The 20,060-nt window shown below is 34.9% G+C and overlaps 1 protein-coding gene and 1 long non-coding RNA gene across 2 annotated transcripts in view; one reads left to right on the top strand and one right to left on the bottom strand.

Moving 5' to 3' along the window:
- Nucleotides 1-200: 200 nt before the first annotated feature.
- LOC123562633 (neuronal acetylcholine receptor subunit beta-3-like) lies at nucleotides 201-3,858 on the bottom strand. Its single transcript, XM_045355255.2, has 2 exons — nucleotides 3,794-3,858; nucleotides 201-3,540 (listed from the first exon to the last, which is right to left on the bottom strand). The coding sequence occupies exon 2, from the start codon at nucleotides 3,464-3,466 to the stop codon at nucleotides 2,201-2,203; it is 1,266 nt and encodes a 421-aa protein (XP_045211190.2). The 5' UTR covers nucleotides 3,467-3,540; nucleotides 3,794-3,858; the 3' UTR covers nucleotides 201-2,200.
- A 15,930-nt stretch (nucleotides 3,859-19,788) lies between these two features.
- LOC128552299 (uncharacterized) overlaps nucleotides 19,789-20,060 on the top strand; it is a 51,082-nt gene continuing 50,810 nt past the window's right edge. The window contains exon 1 of the long non-coding RNA XR_008369032.1: nucleotides 19,789-19,922. This is a non-coding gene — a long non-coding RNA (uncharacterized LOC128552299). The remainder of the gene's footprint in view (nucleotides 19,923-20,060) is intronic.

Below are 20,060 nucleotides of genomic sequence, written 5' to 3'. Positions count from 1 at the left end.
AAAGTTTGACCGTAGTTATATCACATAGATAAACTGTATGCAACGTACCTTCATTTCAATGTAAAATGAGATTCAGTCATTATATAGCATATATATAATGAAACAGATTTCAACTGAGTTCAAGACTTGCATACAATACTAAAAAAATATTCATATATAATAAGTTAATCAGTTAAATAATTTGTAACAAATATATCAAAGCAAACAAGTACTCATTTTAATATGCAAACTGAATAAGTCACAAAAGCAAGAAACCTTTTCATATACAGACGACAATTGTAACAAGGAAAATCTTTTAAAAAGCACTTCTCTACATAAAAGACTCTTAACACACCCTTATTCATGTGATACGCAGACCGTATTCAGCTCTTTCTTTAATTTGATATATGTTGGTATTTGAACAGGTTTTTATCATATTTATTAAACTTACTTATTATTTTGAGATATATCAATATTCTTGCTAAATATATTGAGCCAAAGTTGGCTTTAAAACTGTGAGCAGCGTCGTTTAGGATAAACGCTTTGTCTACATTTCACTCAGCGTAGCACAGTCAACAGAGTGAAAGAAATTGACACTCTCGTCCAATCAGGCAGAGTGTTGCATAAATCTTCCGTTTTGATAAATTATCTATAATGCGTTATCAAGTAGTTTGATTGGCAAACTGAAGTCACGTGGCATAGGAAAACGAAAACGAATTTAGACGGCGTCGCCGAAAAAGAATTGTTACATTTATTCCCAAACAACTTTAAGCAACGTGTCATTGCTTGTTTAACACAAAAATGGAATGTTGTTGTAGCTAACATAGCAGTACTTTATTAATTCAAACATTTTAAGCAAACCTTACATTATGAATCATATTTTGATGTATTACCATTTGTTCTTTGAATGTTAGAATATATTACACAAGAGCATTTCCTTAGAATACAGACTGATCGTTATTCACGAAATATTATACATAGAACTGAAAGATACTTCTTACATTGTATTTGTTTGATTCAAACGACGATTTTCCCTTATAATGTAAGTGTCCATGTAATGAAAACCGAAGGGATAAATACATTAAAGGGTATTTTTACCAAAGGTCTATTATGTAAAAAATACGAAACATGCTGTTATAACAAATCTAGCTTGATATTCCAAACCTGCTATGCCTCTGTTAAATGGTTGATACTGTTGTTTATCCTCTATTAACTGTCTGTGTAACGACGCAATCTGTTTAATAAAATGCCGTTCTGTTCCTGTTTCTAATCACTTTAAAAGCCGGATCGGTAATGTTTTGAAATGTTTCTATTGCAGCTTATTCTAACAATGTAGTTTTAATGAGTATAGTGTGTAACTGTTATCACTCAATGAAAACAAATATATTTGCGAAAAGCCTTTAGTATGCCTACGTAGATGGAATAAATACAAAAAAAAAATCAATTAGTATTTCAATCTTTTAATGTTGTTCTTATTGATTTATCATATTTCAGTTAATCTCTATGCTGATTAAGTTGGAACTTTTGCATATATTCTATATTAAGTCCTGTTATTCATGAATAGATGTATTTCTGCGAGGCTCTTCTGTATTGATAACACTTCATGAATGTGCTGTGCTAGGAATACTTTAAAGTGGTTAGCAGCACTGAATAAATGTATGCAATATTGTGTCAACAAATAGTAAACATGTGTTGTACATACGTTTGAAAGAAGGTCTTTACAGTTTCTAAAAGTATACATGGTTTTCATTTTGTTATACTATTGTCATAATATTGTTTTTCTTGTCCCTATTCACTTTATACATTCTTAGATGACTGAAGGCAATATATTTGCTGATTTACCTTATAAATTGCACTACTCTGAATTCATTTAAAATGCATTAAAATTCTAGATGTAGGGCTCTGAAAGTGTTTATGAAAATTCCATAAAGCACAGGGTTAAGGATATTGAGAGAAGTTTAGTATACTTTATGGAGTATTTTTAATATTTCAGTAGAAGTCTTTTGAATATAGTGTGTTCATGCCGTCAAATAGATCATTTTTCTCTCTTACTTGAGCAAATGCTGAAAAAAAGTATTTGTTTTCAGGTATGTGATCTTGCTAAAATATGCAAATATTATTGAACAGCTGTAATCCAGTTCATAAACTCATGAGGAAGAAAAGATTTTATAATTTAGCAATAAATTACACTATAGAATTGATACTTAAATGTTGCTTAAAGTTAGAAGCCCTGATTAGTGTATAATTTTGTGAACGTTTGAGTTGTCATCACCAAAAATGTTATAAACAAAGCAGTAAAGCAGTACTTGTCGAATGTTTTTCCCACTATTTTCCACGTCACTGTAGGACTGTCGGCTTCCTTATAATTTTCCATGTTTTCATTGAAGTTGTTGTTTTTGACTTCAGCTTGTATTGAAACGTTAGAAAATTTCCTCTCGGGCATAACGATTGATTTCTTTTTCCGTTTAAAACACAAAAAGCGAAGCAAGAATACTACCTTTTTCACAGCTGACGGAACTGGATCCTCCTTGTCTTGAATACGTAATGAAACTATACACAAAAACAGAATGGCTGAACTATATACCAGCAGGAACAATATATAGTAATAAATGTAAGCCATAGGAGCAGAACTTTCAGGAACCGTGTCATTTATCATCTGCATAAAGACGATAAAAGACAGATATGTGGTAATAGCTACTGACGTTCTCTCGCCAGAACTCGCAGGCATAACGAACACGAGGTTATTTATGGAGCCGAGGAAAACCATTGGAAAAATAATGTAGACCACAAAGAAATCACTTCTTCTTTTCAATTTAAGTGCAATGTTTATTGATGGAGGAAATGATGGTATAATATCCGTATAATTTATTACTGATGCAGACTCAAGCGTCCATTGACTGTTTGAACTGAAATAATCTTGAAATACCGTACTAGATGTGGTGTAGTACATTACTTCGTCTGCTGTGTACGCCCACCCAGAAACAGTTACGTCACATGTCTGGGTATCGAAAGGAAAATATGTTACGTCCACTGAGCATACAATTTTTAATACGCTTCCCGGGTTCCATATTACTAGGCCACTTGAGGATAATCGAACCATCATTGACTCATTACTTATATCTTGAATTCTGTCAAACGACTGTAGCAAGTAGAGCTGTGGGCGCCAAACATCTTCCGGGGGAACTAGCAGTGTTGATTTACCGCCGGATTCGGACGGTGTCCACGTCAGCCTTTCATCAACCCATTGCATATAGAATAACATAGTAAGCTCGATTTCTCCAGAAAGTTCATCAAAATTATTCATACTAACAATTCCCACTGTACAACTTACGTTTACAGTATCATTATGGTTTATCAATGGAAATAGTTTCCTGTTGTACTTCTGGAATAAGTTAGTGTATAAAGTTTCGACCTGAGTAATATTAGCGCAACGGATATATTCAAGTCGAAGAAACAATATGTATACCAATACCAGTTTGTGATCCATGATTAGCTTTTGAACAATCTATCTCTTGTATGCCTGTATGTTTTCAATTATATTTCGATTCTTCTGTCTGCAGTCTGAAAATAGAAATTACTCCTGTTAAACGTAAAGAAAAAATAACACTTAAATGTTTTTATAAATAATTATGAAAAAAGAGAGAGTAAAAATATAAGAAACACACGTAGGTAGTAATAAATGCTCAGATAGAATTTCATAAATGCAAGTTATGTTCTCCATTACTGAATTACATAATGGTTAGTAGAGACTTCCCAATGTTACCTTAACAATTAAATGAGAAATATTTTTGACCAATTTCAAACCCATCCTTACAGATATGTTACATTACTCTCGTACAAATCCAGCTTTAATTCATTAGCAGAGCTCACGAATTGTCGTTGTGAATTCAGACAAATCAATTGATCAAATATTTAAAGCTTGTTTACGTAGAACTACAGGTCCAATGAAAACAGGCCTCAATTAATGAAAACATTGATGAAAAGCGAATCCTTTAGATTTCTATTTCAGACTATTTAGAAGCGGACAATCAATCAATAAACCTAATTACTGGTTCGATTTTAAAGTTGCTGGCATTAGTGAATCCATTGTACATAATGAGAAATCTTTTAACGTTTTATAACAAGGGAATGTTCTAGTTTTAAAAATTAATAAATTAAGTATCGAACTACTTTTTAACCTCCAATCTTTATACTAGAAATTAAAGACCCCTTTCAAATATTTTTTCAAATGTTTTATGACTGATCCCTTTTCAGGACCGCAGACCTATAAGAAAAAGAAAACTCAAAACAATTTATTATCATCAACTACCTGATGGATCGTTAAGTAAACTTTGTTTGTAACATACTTCAAGTTTGTTCAAATTGTTCTTATCAACTCTTTTTTCTCGACCAGAGCTTGAAATATATAATTATTCGATTCTGCTTGTGATGTTCTTAATTTATATTTATCGAACTTGATCTATAGCATTCTGAAAGAAAAAAAAAACAAACACGTTTTTCACAAATCATTGTCAAGAACCGCTCGAAAGTTTTAGCTCAACTTGGTACTGGTATCGAATGAACCTTTCATCATTTAAATTCAAATGTTTCCACATTACTGCAGGCCGACAAAGAAGAGCGGATACTTTAAACATCTTTTGATCTTTCAGTAGACTTAAATATGTGTCAGTGGTGTTATATTTCCTGTTTTTTGGGGATCATTTCATTACCTCTCATGAACAGACTCAATCAAACCGAGTGTGCTATTATTCTGCTTGTTTGCATTCTATGCTTCTAAAGGTTCTTTATAGATTTTATTACAAGGCCTTGTATTATGCCTTAAAGATTAACATTAATAGCAATTTCGGAAATCCAAATATACAGAAAGATGAATGTGAATTGGTCATCTTCAGATCTTCGTTTAGAAGATCAAGAACTTTAGTAAGATTGCGGCATATGTATACTGTCTTGCGATTGGTTACCTATAATTTGTTCTAACCCGAAAGAGCTTGTTTTAAGGTTGTGTACGTAAATACTTCTAACATTTTATACGTTCCGTTTTCATGTTGCCTGTCGAATTGTGTTTCCATTTTTTTAGCAACACCATTTATCCATAGATTAAAAAAAAAAGTTTATTAAAAAAGATTTTTCTTATAAATGTGTCTTTTCCATGAGTGTACACACTCCTTTTATTGCCTTATTCCTGTATTTTTGTAAGACCCCGTTTAATAAGAAATGTAATGTATTTGCAGAAGACAATGTTATTTTGGAAATATTTTATAGTAAAAAAAGTCTGTTGTATTTTTTTTTTCGAACGAACAAAAATTAATGAAAAATGAAAATATTAAAAAAAAAAAAAAAAAAAAAAAAAAAACAGCTGATGACTTAGTAACATTTGGTCGACAAAGATGAAATAAATAAAATATTATAAAGTTAGTTTTTTAATTGTTAATAATTACGGGGAAATGCGCATAAGTTGAAGTTACAGGGTTCCGTTTATGGAAGGGAATGTCCGCCAGGACATGCATGCTGCTAAATGACATTGCTATGTTATTTACTTACATATGCGTTCTGCAACATTGCAACTGCATTTTAGTTTCTTATATTTACCTTACAAGAAATTCATCTTTAATGCTTCTTAATGCTAAGAAAACAGTCCTTTCATGAATGTCGGTTATTCTTGCATGTAATTGACAAGTGCGTTCAACCTTTTTGTTTGCTTACTGCAATATTGAAATGTATACTCATGCTATTACTAACTGTATTCTATGTTTTCTTACGCGTATTTGACTTTGTTGCTACTGAATGTAACGAGCTATTAACAAAGTTGTGACTTGTGAATATTCCGAATTTTTCATAACTTGATTGTTACTGCTTTTTGGATTTAACATGAGTAATGTTTGCAATCAAATGGTTCTTGTTTATATTACACATGGCTTTAATAAATATTTAAACTTGCAGTATAACAAAATTTTAAGCACGGTAGTGCATTACAACATTACAGGGAACCAACAAAAAGCAAAAAATTTAGCGCAAATTAGTATACACGGGAGACCACGCTCGACAGCAAATTGTACGTGTTCGGTAGTTTCCGTGGGTTAAATGGGTTCAACTTACATTAATCAAATCTTCCTGAATCTGTTATGTATTTACTGAAAGCTTTGACCAAAACGTTTTTTGGAGGCAAATTCGTTGGGTACTTTTTTGTACTAAAACACCGTTCATGGTTCACTGATTTTACGGAAACTGCCGGAAATTCTGGTTCCCAGCTTTCTACGAATTTCATATTACAAATATTAAAGTCGCATTTGATTAACTTCGTGCTGCTTAGTGCTTACTTAGCACTGTTTTCGCCTTGCATAAATTTCAATTATTGCAATACTAAGAATCCGTGAATTTAAAGTAGGGACCTACATATCAAAAACAAAAAACAACGGGCAACAACTAAATGTGAACATGCATGTGTTAGTTTTATATAATGGAGGAACGATTTAATCAATTTCAGAAAGTAAGGCGTACAAAACACTTAGAACTTGTTCACAAAAACATTTTAATATGCCACAGAATGAATGCATTTGCCATTTACACGCAAGAATATGCATTTTACATACATGCATTGACGAAAGATGCAGGGTGTGTGCCACTAACGGATGGAATGTAACACAAAGACGCATGGATGTTGCATTTAATTTAAAACGAATAACACAAGGCAACATGCATTTGTCATTTAGCAGCATGCATGTCCTGGCGGAGATTCCCTAAAATGCAGTTGAAATGTTGCAGAACGCATATGTAAGTAAATAACATAGCAATGTCATTTAGCAGCATGCATGTCCTGGCGGACATTCCCTTCCATATCCGTTTATACATTTTGTTTAAGAAAAAGTTCAGCATGTTCCTTATTATAATGCGTATAATTTTGTAACTATTTTTGTCCCTGCAAACCTTCAAATACGATCACTGAGGTATATTTTTGATGAACCGTGATTTCTCGTCCGTCGGACTCTTTTCGTAAATCGTTCTATTCAGTCAACAAGCATCGATTTGCTTTTAACTCATTTTATTTTTATTTAAAAATGTATTTAAAATAGTGTATAATTTGCGGAGATCAGTTTAGTGTTAAACTCGATATTAATGTGAAAGTGACGTCAGAACGTTAAATATGACGTTCAGTTTTAAATAAAATGTATGTTTTAACCTTGTTCCATGTAAAACCAAAACGACAGAATTTGACCAAAAAAACAAAACACACTTACATGATGATGAATACTTTATTTTCTGTTGATTTGTTTTGGGTTTAACGCCGTTTTTCAACAGTATTTCAGTTATGTAACGGCGGGCAGTTATCCTAACCAGTGTTCCTAGCTGTCCTCCGCAAGTAACTGCCATCTTCTCTAAAAGATTTTTTTGCGTTCTCTTCATTATCGGATGCTTCTTCCTTCTTCAATTTTGCTGATGAAACAAAGACAAAATGCCTGAAAGGGACACATTTCTTTATATTATGTTTTTTCTTGTGTAACATACAAATTATTTGTAAATACAAAGATGTATATGATAGAATAAATATGAAACTGTCATAGGTACATGGTTCACGATCTTGTGTAACAATGAAGACGCCTTGTTTTCGCTTTGCTAGATGTTTAATATAGCGACCGGCGTGCTGATACATGATTCCACGAGAAAACGTCCAATTTCTACTCTGTTGATAATAATTTCTTTGGTAAATATTAGCTTTTATAGGTACTAGATGTTAAACATGCATTGCTGATGGTTGGTAATTAAATACATATAGGCATATTAATATCACAATATTGTATTTCAGGTGTGTGTTTTCAGACTTTTGTGAAAGGTTTTAAAAGTCAAGTAGGCGTCTGTAGTCCGAGATGCTCTGAAAATTGTTGTTATTGCCTTCAATACTATATATACATATATTGAAGGCAGTGACAACAATTTTTAGAGCTTACATACATATAAACGACCTACCTAGTTATCAGATTTATATTGCATGATGTCCGCCTCCAAGACTCGATTAGAAATTTCGGAACAGACATTTATCATATCTTGGTCATCATTGGCAACAAATCAATCAAAATGGAGCTGAGACATTGTCCTTTTGTATAAGCATAGTTTTGATGTTAATAAACTAACTTGCAAATTCATGAATATTAAAGTAGAATTATGCGCATTTCTCCAAGTAAAAATCGAGCTGAAAAAGATGTTTGTGTAAAAAGGGTGGAGGAATTTAAAGCTTTTTAAAGTTTCAAAATGTTACAGAATGTAAACTATACCTTCCTTCACTTTATATCCATCGAACTGAATTTTTTTCTAATATTACGGATATTTTTCGAAAAGAAACAAACACGAATTTTTCAGTATATCAAAAAGATTATTCTTTTTAATAAGATGGTCCACAAATGAAACCCAGCGCATTCATCAGCACAGCCGAAAAAACAGGCAGGTTTAGCTGAACGAAAACGTACTAAACATACATGTATATTTCTAAAATTTTACAATGTGATAAATACCTGTATACGGCAGTTTTTAAAACTCAAGGATAGAAATATAATAGTCTATAAGTCATAAAAATCAATCAAGAAAATATTGACTTGACAACGTGTACACAACAAATGAAACCTATTACACAATTTGCTAAACTATGAAGGGAAAACTGACAAGGCGGATGGTTCTTATGCTCAACCCATTTTGCCAGATATTCTATTCAATACTTGATATACTTGTTTTCAAACCACAGTAAATACAGAACCTAAAAATTCGACATTTCATGCCTTCTTTAATGTGAAATGACAGTTTTCTGCAACAGTTAACATAATATGTGCATGTTTCTATTCATCTCATTATAAAATATTAAGTAAATCGGGTCACTTTTCCATAGCTGCAGAAGTCTTGTAAATGTGTATAAAAATGTGTACAATGGGTTAATTCACAATACTTTTTCGGAACAGGACATGTTATAAAGCAATACTTTTCGTAAGTGCACAATGTACACAGAAAAACGTTTAATGAATGTTGGAAATTTTGTTGTAATTTCTGACATAGTTGATGATGAAATATATATTACCTACTGGCCAAATTCAATTAGTTCTGGTGAAAGATGGTAATTTATCATCGATTGTTGAAATTAGGAATGTTTGTACAAAATCAACTATAATTAATGCACTAATATTCGAAACCAAATTGCAAATATGGAACTGTAGAATTAGCCATCAATTCAATCCGGATCAAAACATACAACAAAAAACATGTGACTCAAAATATGCTATAATGTATATAGGCGAAACTGTAGCACAAAGAAATATACAAAATAAAAGATACTCGATCACAGTGTGTACTAAGTTATACTTTTCGCATGTTTTCGGAGACCACAGATACTGAATTGTCCACTTACTTAAAAGTTTTTTTATGGACACGGTCGTCGAAAATGCGAAAATTGTGTTCTTATTTATACTGCAAGTAACATCTTGTACAACTCATAGGAGATAGGAAACGGTTATCATGCCTCCCTCATATAGTGGAGGAGACAAATTGTCATATTGATTCAGTGCTAACCGTCTATTTGTCAGTCCGTATGTCACAGACTTTGTCCACTAAACTCCCCTGTCTCCGCTGAATGGATTTACTCAAAACTTCACATGAGTAATTATGGCATATTAAATTTGTGAAAAGATCGTGTTGAGGCATAGATCACTACCAGTCAACATAATAGCATCTGGACTCAATTAGTTTAACTGAGTCTGTTTTGAAGGTTTAAGAAATAATATGTTCCCAAAGGTGGTTTATCGTAGAATAACCCGAGTTTTGAGTACTAATGCGTAAAAATATATCACGAAGGCCGTAGGCCTGAGTGATATATTCTTTCGCATAAGAACAAAAAATGAAGGCTATTCTACGATAAACCACACTTGGGAACTTATTATTTCGATTCTAACACGACATACTTTAAACAACAGAGTAAGGACAAAAGGTAACTAGTTTTTATGTTTTGAACCTTTGAACTACACTTCGTGCTACGCCCCAGGATTTGGCTGTTGAAGTTTCCTCCCACAAAACTGTGAAAGTTGCACTTTTGCATCAAATTAGATATCTAGCACGTAAATTACAAAATAAATGACACAATTCGATCATGTCTCTAATTTCATTTATTTCTTCAACAAAATTACATACATCAGTGTCCAAATACAACATGTAATACTTTTCTACAGAACAATCGGTGTAATACTGCCGATACTAAAAATAGCACAAACGTCACATATGCCTGGCTTACACACGCTGTGTATTCAACATTGTTTTTGAACATTTTAACATAAACATGGATTATGCATATAAAGGGAAGAGTACGGGATTCTTACTTTTCAAAGGGATTGGCAGTGCAGTACATATTTATCGTACTTGATGAAATGTTAACAGAGAAAAGCTGAAATTGTGTCAAATTACCGGAATGACTAACATCAACTGATTTTGACTTGTTGGAACTCTGACACAGCAACTTGGATGTCAGAAATATTATTCTCATTATTCTGACATGTTTGAATGCATGGAGTAGGATTTACAAGGCGAGAACTTGTTGCTGTTTTATTTATATTTGAATTTCCATATGACAGATGTTAACTTAATTGTTTCCTTTCTTGGTCACTTGGTTTTATGTAATGACTGAGAGACTGCACATTTCTGTGCCCAGTCACAGACATAATTGAACTGCTAGAAAATCCAGCCTTATGTAAAGAAGACACCATAGCTCTAATACAATGGTTTGTATACCTAACACTGAGGCAAGCTACCTTTGATAAGTTTGGCATCAGCTTGTTAATTGTGTTTACTCCTACTGGTGAATACTACTATTCTGGTACTTGTTCAAAGGTCTTTGAAAGAAGCGGTCACAATATATATTAAGTTTACTTATGTACTTTTCAAAAGACAAGACCGGGCAACACTTATTACCTTTTTGTTCATACATGCGGGGCTGTTTCACATTTTCTTTTGCAGCTACCCCATGGTGTGTCTTACCTGCCTCATTATAAGACATCTTTACATATCTATCACCATCAGAATCTACAGCAATAACAAAAAAATCTTTTCGCAGATTTTGTAAACCCTCCCTACCCCTGCGCCCAACTGTGCAATTTTCTCAAACATGACCTTTTTCTGTAATGAAACTGGGGTTTCAAGAGAAAATATCCCACTTATGTAAAAAATTTCTAAGACTTTATCACTGATCGGTTCTTTGTGTTCACTTATGTCTTTTCCTTCTCTTTTCAGTGTCTTAATTTAACCAGACAGGACCTTGTTGGGCTCTACAAAATAACGATCACGCATAAGTGACAGCTTTCTAGAGAATGGTAGAGCAGTGATGTGTCTGTTAAGACCAGCACGGATGGCGACGAGTGTGGGCTTTGAATACTCCTTCCCCGTTTTAGAGAGAAGAGCCGCATAAAATTGCTCTGGTAGTGCATCTAGCTCTGCTACCGGCATTATTTCAAACTGTGAGTGGCCAAAAAAAGCTTCTATCATGTAAAATGGAAAATGGGAAATACATAATTGCATAGCGTGTACATATATGTACTGTAAAGGAACTAAAAATCATCTAGATCTAGTCACTCACTTGTTGGTATTGTGAAACATACTGTCAAAGTGTAAAAACAAGTCGAATATTTTTGCGACAAAGGAAAGAACTTGAAGAAAAAGAACTTAATTATGACTAGTTCAGTACATTCCTTTGAAAGTATATTTTAAAAAAGACACAGAAACCATACACAAAACTGGACAAGGAACAACATCGGGAAAAATTACTTTTTTGAATTGAATTGACTGGTTATAAGAACGAAAAACTCGGGTTATTCTACGATAAATCACACTTGGGAACTTATTATTTTGATTCTTTCACGACATACTAGTATCAACAGTGTTAGAAAAAACGGTAACTAGTTTTTACGACCGTGCTACGCACCTGGATTGGATGACGTCATTGCACGCGAGTGGTTTATTGCAGAATAACCCGAGATACATGCTGCTCTACATGTATGAAGGTTATTTGCTGGTCGTGTTAGAATATTAAATATACAACACCCATCACGCCCCCTAGCACCGGCCTATACGGAGTTCTATAATAGTAAAAAGGAATGTACTCCATGATCCCAAAGGACCAAAAAGTATCACAACACAACATCCAAGTACGGGGAAACTTTTCACAGCCACAGACTGCTGTTATGATAGTTAATAAAATCTGTAAAAAGATCCTTTGGAAGCGCAGAACGGAAACAAACAACATGATAGCAGACTCGGTTTGATTGAGTCTGTTTATGAAAGAGAATGAAATGTGCTACATCCCTTACGCCTCCTCAAACCCTCTTTGATAGAAGTTTCTGAAAAAAATTACAATATCTCTAACCTCTGACTCTAACGTTGAGATGAGCCTAGAGAGAAAATAGTTTTCTTAGAAAATATCAACGTCAGTATGAAGAAAGAATAAACTATTACAGATAACTTGATCTCAACAGACTTTGTAAGTCTAGGCATTTTCTTGATCGATGATTTTCAGTGGAGTTATGGCCCTTGATTTATCAATTTTATGACATGTTTGTCACATCTCTTATATTATTTGGCAGATTTTCACCAGTACAATATTCATGTAATCTGTTTTATTTTTGCTTGGTGCATTCAACGGTCTTCTAGTTAAACAATATAAGTCTTTAAGAGCCTTATGGCAGTCGTAATATAAAAATGGCACGCAAGTATTAAACTGAATATTATTGTTGCTTCTGATCCTTTAGGGTGATAGAGTCCCGCTTAAGTCGGCAATATTGGGCGCAAAGGGGTGATGCACAGTTTATTATCCCCCGAAGAAAGTCGGAGGGATATAGTTTTGGCGCTGTCCGTCTGTCCGTCCGGAGCCATATCTAGGAAGTTGTTAGGAATAGTTGAATAAACTTCATGTACATGTTTACCACTATGAGGTTATGCGGCCCGTCAAATTTCAGATTGCCCAAGTAACATCAGAGTTATGGCCCTTAGAAGTTTCTTGTGTTAACTATATAGAGTACTATAAATATGACAATTTCTGCTTCATAACTTGTGAAATATTTGACCTGGAACTATGAAACTTTAAATGAATTCGTTCCCCCACCTCGCTACTCCACCCAGTCATGCCCACCACCCCCGATCTTGTATCACCCGCCATTTTTTTTTCTTTTTCGATTTTTTAAATTTTCCATCAGTATTTCAGTATTTATAGTATTTATAATCAACATGTGAAGTTTTGTACCCTCAACCGGTCATTCACACCCCAATCCCCCCCACCCCGCAAAAAAAATCCATTCCTTTTTTCAAAAAATGTTCAAACCTTCAACATCCACACCCATCCCGCCGCCAGCCATGTTCAAGAAATCCTACTTGTTTGTGCTCTCTTAAGTTCATCTGTTCTTTTAAGTTCAAATGTTCATGTTAAATAGCAACACTTGGTGCCAAACTACTCGAAGACAATTATTTCTTATTATTATATATATTATTATAATATAATTATTATTCAAATAAAAATTAGTTCTAGCTACACTTCAAGCTCACATTTCAAATAATTCCATTTAATTCTAAAAGCTAATCTTATTACAGTAAGCATAATTCCCTTCAAAATAATTTCATTAGTCAGGATCAACATAACATACATTCATTATGAACACTTAAAACATTCATTTTCTGTTAAATTGATTACGACTAAATTAAATGAAATTATTTGCTTCTTAGCAACATCCTTAACTTTTTGCCGGATATATTTCTGCCAATTACTCACCACAAATCCTTTCGGCGGGGGATACCAATTCGTCGAATTTGCTTACAAGTTACCTTTCATAGAACAGCTCAATCAAACCGACTTTTCTATCATATTGCATAGTTGAGTTCTATGTTTCGAAGGGAACTTATTCTCTATTCAGTTTTACCTTACGCACAAAATTTGTGTTATTTTATTTGCGTTTCAGCCGAATTAGATCGTATAGTAGGTAGATAATGAGCATTATAGTAGGTAGATAATGAGCATTTATATGAAGGAAAAAAATAACGATTCTTTTGTCACCTGTTACATTGAATTTAGAGGAGCTTAGAAGAGGAGGAATGGGCTAAAATTTTATTTCCAAATAATATCAAGCGCTAAACTAAACCAGTTGACGTGTAATAAATAGAACGCAGAGAAAGATGTTGATATTTTCAGAATATGGAAAACGATTTAGTCATGTAATGCAAAATACCGAACGCTAAATGTGAAATATGTACTGCAATAGCTCATAGCTAAATGTTTTATGACACACGTCAACTGTTGCAATGGAATTTACTAATCACAGAACAATAAATGTCAAGTGCTTATTACTGGATAATTATTCAAATAAGTAGATTTCCGTTGATAGGCATTAGCTTTTGTTACGTACGTTTGACTTATAAAATGAAGAAAACAATTTAGAGTACAAGTTTTGGTTGGACATGCCATGTCAACACTGATTAGTGTTAGAGTTAAAATCGCCGAAAACTTTTTCCTCACGATTATTGGTTGGATGTATAAATACATCAAACTGACTAACGGAATGTCGGCGGTTATACTCAGGTGTCTCCTCCTGCCTAAAAGAAAGTCCACTGGGGCATCTGGGGCATTTTTCCATCATCAAAATACCCCACCTACTAGTGTAATTCTTCTATTGTGATGTTAAACCCAGGAGAAATTAAAAATAAATCCACTAGCCTTTAAAAAGAGAATATTAGGCAACTGCCTTATAAATCTAAATTTATTTCAAATCTATTAGCCTAAGGGAGTAAACAAATATGTAAGTTCGAGGCTCCAGTCGGGACTTTTACTTTAATTTATAAAAACAGTAATCTAATGTTCTTTTCATCCTAGATTCTGATTTAAAATCATTTAAAGCATTTATTAATTCGTGTTACTCACAATTATGCTTAAAAACTAGGTACGTGTCTGTCTTAAACAATAGTTACACTAGAATGTATATTGTAAATACACATACCTATTTGTTTTTTTTTTAATTCAATACCCTAACATTATTAGAAGAGGAACTAAAATTAACCTTATGTACTGTACTTGAGATCTTTATAATACTTGGGGCCTCCGTGGCCGAGTGGATAAGGTCGCTGACTTCAAATCACCTGCCCTCACCGATGTGGGTTCGATATTCACTCGGGGCGTTGAAATTTTCATGTGAGGAAGCCATCCAGCTGGCTTACGGAAGGTCGGTGGTTCTTCCCAGGTGCCCGCTCGTGATGAAATAATGCACGGAGGGGCACCTGCGGTCTTCATCCACCACCAAAGCTGAAAAGTCGCCATATGAGCTATAATTGTGTCGGTGCGACGTTAACCGCCCCCCCTCCACCCGCAACCCCCACAAAACATAATTAGATTTGCTGCCAGGTGAAGTTTTATCCGAAGTTCAGTTGCATACCTAACCAATCTAACCTTAGTCCCAGCTTTAGGCCAAAAATGTTGTTTGACTGAGAAAATACATTAACGTTTCCTCGATAATTTGGATTTAATAACGACGTTTTAAAGATCAAACTTCCAAGGTAAAAGCACAGAAAGCCATATTCCAGAATTCCAGACCATTGGACCAATTTAATTTATTCCCATATTAAAACGTCTTGTGGTGGGAGCAACGAAATACATAATGGTCTCACATACCTGACAAAGAATACTTGATTATATACACTTTGTATAAATATGTCCTTTTTTTAAATAACAAATATTAAAACTACTAGTAGGTGAAATCGAAGTCCGTCGAAATTTCATTTCGTCACTGATTTAAATTACTAGTGGAAAAGTAATCATATCCGTCGAATTTGCCTTCTATTTCAAATTGACGTTATGCACAATGCCGTGACAAATTAGCCTAAAGTCAGAACTTTAAATTAATTACGTTACATTTGAAGGCACTGCACATTACTAACGTAATTATTTTTGTTTTGATGATTAATTAATGCAAAGATTTAAGGACCTGATTATTAGTTAAAGTTCATGAAATTGTCAGATTGATATGGATTCTGAAACAGCTCTCGGTGTATGACTTTATTCCAGGACACTCAGAACTGTAGAAAGGCGATCTCGAGTCATGACGTAACAAGGACTGGTCTTTCTATAGTACTTATCCATAACACTAAATCCATGCGCTTGTATAGCAGCTGAGGGCTTTTTACGTTAATCTGCGTCTGACTTCTGAATTCTGTATTAGATGAGAATAAAACTTGGTACTTTGCAGTAACCTGTGTGATTAATACTAAAATAAGTTACTTTTCAAGTACTGCTATCAATATGTAACAAAATTCAAACATTAAGAGTGATTCTTGTAAAAAGACCTTTGTTTTTGCCGATTTTTGACATAAACAAACGCCGGTAAAACGTGTACAAATAAGGAGATACTTCGCGCACTATTGATTTTGTTTATAATATGCTCTTTCGGGTTCAACATAAACAAACAACCGCATCAGTAGCCTAGTGGTACAGCACCCTCCTTAATTGTGATGTCTTGGGTTCGCTCCCTGGCCGAAGCATACCGAAGACGAGCAAAATTGTACTAATAGCTTCCTCAGCCTTAAGAAAACAGTTCTAGGACTGGTCATCCCGTAGCATTTGCCTAAGGAGGGTTGGAGACTTATGAAGTTGTTAAATCTTTGTTTAAAATGTTATGTTTCATCGTACTTCAACTTGCAATTAAAATTACTTGCTTGATACACGTCTGTATTGACATCCCGCGTTTGTTTAAAAGTAAAAGTAACACCTAGCCCTTTAAATGTCGATTAAGTTTACGATCACTTATAAAATAACTTAAATCAGAAGAGAATTAAGAATAAAGAATAGAACCACCTGCTTAAATGGTGGCGCATCACACGTGCATGCTACTAAATCGGGTCTACAGATCTTTCAGAATGGCACCTGCGGTCAGTGCAAGTACTGGCTGCAATTTATGCCATTTTTGCGGGGACGGGGTGGTATTTGTGGTTTGCATGACAGCAGTGAAATTACTTTTATCGCCATCCTGTTGCGGACAGACTGAAGCAGGATGGATGTTAAGCCCCGATCTCACATTCCCGGTGACGGCCCCGGTTCCTTCCGGTAAACATTAGCCGGTGTACCTAGACGAACCGTGACATTTTGTTTTTGCAAAAATGTAAGTCGGATCTCATATTCCCGACCGTGTCCCGGTAAATCCCCGATAATGAAGCAAAATCTACACTTTGACCCCGGTATAGTCCAAGTCTGACACCGGATATCCACGGTGATTGTCCGGCGTAAGCCCAATTGATCCCGGTGTAATCCCGAGTGACCCGGGTCGTAGCCGGTAGTACCCCGATGACCGCAGGTAGCATTCCGTCATAGCCCGGCTGTGATCCGGTGACACATCGGCGCCTACCGGTGCTTACTCGGTAGCATATAAAACAGGACGCACGTCGATCCGCAAAAGTTATTTTGTAGTCACTTGAAGCCAAACATCATGTCAAAGACCAAGAAACCTGCCAGAAAATTGCCACCAGTGGAAAGGTAAGTTGAAGACGGCTCTACCGTGTAGCCAACACAGAGCCCAACGGACGAAGATTCTGCTGGAAATCAAAAACCTCCCTCTCCAAATAGGATTTTCACATTTTTATGTTTTTATATACTATATTATCATATTACCTTATGTCACCGCAACTTCACCGTCTGTTACCGTCGTAGATCCGTGACCTCACCTTCTGTCACCGTCGTGTGGCCGGAATAAGCCGGCACACACCTGGTTAAACCCGGACAGTCCGTTGAGAAACGGGGTTCTACCGGACTCATCCGATGGTTTGCCGGCTTTTTCCGGCTAAAATCGGAAATCGGGAGTTAATCGGCGAATAAACCCGGGCTTACCGTAACTTTCCCTAACCCATCCGTACAAGACGGAGCCATACCGTGCTTTGCCTGCGCCATGCCGTCCCGGGGCTGGAATTCGCCGCAGCTCTACCGTATATAAAGTGATTGCAAGTGACCCCGGATTACTACGGAATATCACGGTAGACACACGGTGGATATCCGGTGTTACCACGGAAATGCCGGCATTGCGCCGATGTTGCACGGAATATTCCGGTTTTGGCCATCGTTCCCGGTGATTCCCGGTTGTATTAAACATTTTAAAACAACCGGGGCCGTTTGCCGGTTCGACAAGGTTTATCAAGGATCTTCCCGGACGTTCACGGAGTCGTCAAGGTTGTACGCCGGTTCAACAAGGCTTATCCCGGACCACTGAACCGGGATAAACCGGGAGACCAAACCGTGACAGTGGGATCGGGGCTTTAGGGAAGCAACCCTGCGGCGCTAACATTGAATAACATTTTAAAATATTATTCATAATATGACTAGCAATTTGCCATACATAAAACTGAAATTAAGGGATTTCTTGTCACTGAAAAGTGATTCAGACTGTATGTAATTCATCTACATACACATACGCACTACATTTCTTCTTTCGCCAATTTTAGAATGTACACCGTCGGGGCATAAAAATACATACTTCGGGATTTCCTTTTACGTCACCAGAAAAGACAGATATAGAGATTAATTCTTATATTTTAGTACTTAAACTTTATGTTACCATGATTTTATCGGCGTTTATAACTTACGCTACATACATATATATTTTCGCAGCTAAGATGTGGATGGTATGAATGCTGCTTTTGCAAATTGTATTCATTAAAACACGTATTTTGTTTCTGTTATGCTTAAGAGCACTTCCCATGGCAGCAATTATTGCAAATGGTACATAAACAGAGCTGACATATTCGAAAGAAAACACCGTAACTCTCTCTAAATACCAATAATTTATCAACTGATAAAATGCCTAGATAATTGGTAGTTAATTTCCATTATAAAATGCCTTAACGCAAGTCTGCATAATTAATGAATGCCGATATTTCGCATGAAGTCAATCTGTCTGGCCGCTTTGATTAAAGCTCATCTAGGCGATTTTACTCCTACTTTGGAAACTGCTATTATATAGTAAGTTATTAGGTACTGTTTCAATGGTTTCAGATAATGTTGCCTTTAACGGAGCATGTATACAGATCTATGTAAAATGTTTTGAAAGTGCTCCATCTTACAATAAAATAAGACGTAACACAGATGTAATTTAGTTGTACTTTATATCCAATCAAATGTTCATTAGCCACTTTGAAAGCAATGCAAAGAATTTGACCAGTGAATACCATTGTATTTTCTAATAAACTGATCATAACAATAACCCCACTTTCTAATATTTGCTTTTTTTCGCCAATTAAATAATGTTTTTCAGTAGCTCCCGAAAGCTAAATGACCTCTTATATGAAACTTGGAATGTATGGGGAAAGAACAATCTTGATACCACCAACAAAACATTATTAACAGAATCTACAAAATATTGGTAAAATGTTATCATGTATATGTCTAGCAGTCCGTGAAAACAGAAATACCCAATCTGACCAAAAGAGCTAACACTTTTCTGGTGAAAGTAATCAAAGTCCTGTCAATTTCATTAGTCTTGCTGCTACAAAAATACATGTAAAACATTATAATAGAATATCTTGTATATACTGGAAACAATGGGTCATTTCAATATTTTAGTTATTTTCGCATATTCATCGGTACCTTGATAAAACATAATTGTTTTCGGTGCGATTTTTCCCCTCAGTGCCTTAAAGGCCACCACACACATTCTTGTACCAGTGCGAGTATTATGTCAAACATTACAGACGAGCGGAAGAAGTCACAAATCAATCTCTTGCTTAGCGGGATGCATTAAGAATTGCATTGTTGAATTCACACCGCAACTTGTTATTGTACTGATATGATGTTTCAAGCACAGTTAGGAGTCTAATACAAAAACGTAATATTGTAAACGAATCATAGTGTTGACTTATATTCATTATGAATATACAATCTATACTTTACTTTAGTGCACTCTACTACGGAGGTAAGTACATACATGTCATATACATTAATTCAGATTCTAAAAATTCTCATTTTTGATATGAGCTTTATTTTTTATATGTCATCGGCTTTTAGAGGAAGGGATTATAAGAATAGATTCCGTCAATCTCAATTTTTTGAT

This window comes from Mercenaria mercenaria, chromosome 2 (genome assembly GCF_021730395.1).
Source record: "Mercenaria mercenaria strain notata chromosome 2, MADL_Memer_1, whole genome shotgun sequence".
Classification (NCBI taxonomy): Eukaryota; Metazoa; Mollusca; class Bivalvia; order Venerida; family Veneridae; genus Mercenaria; species Mercenaria mercenaria.
The sequence above is the reverse complement of the archived record's forward strand: the minus strand, read 5'-3'. Positions and strand labels throughout refer to the sequence as shown.

Coding starts and splice junctions, on each gene's coding strand:
- LOC123562633 (XM_045355255.2), bottom strand. CDS start 3,466: ATGGATCACAAACTGGTATTGGTATACATATTGTTTCTTCGACTTGAA.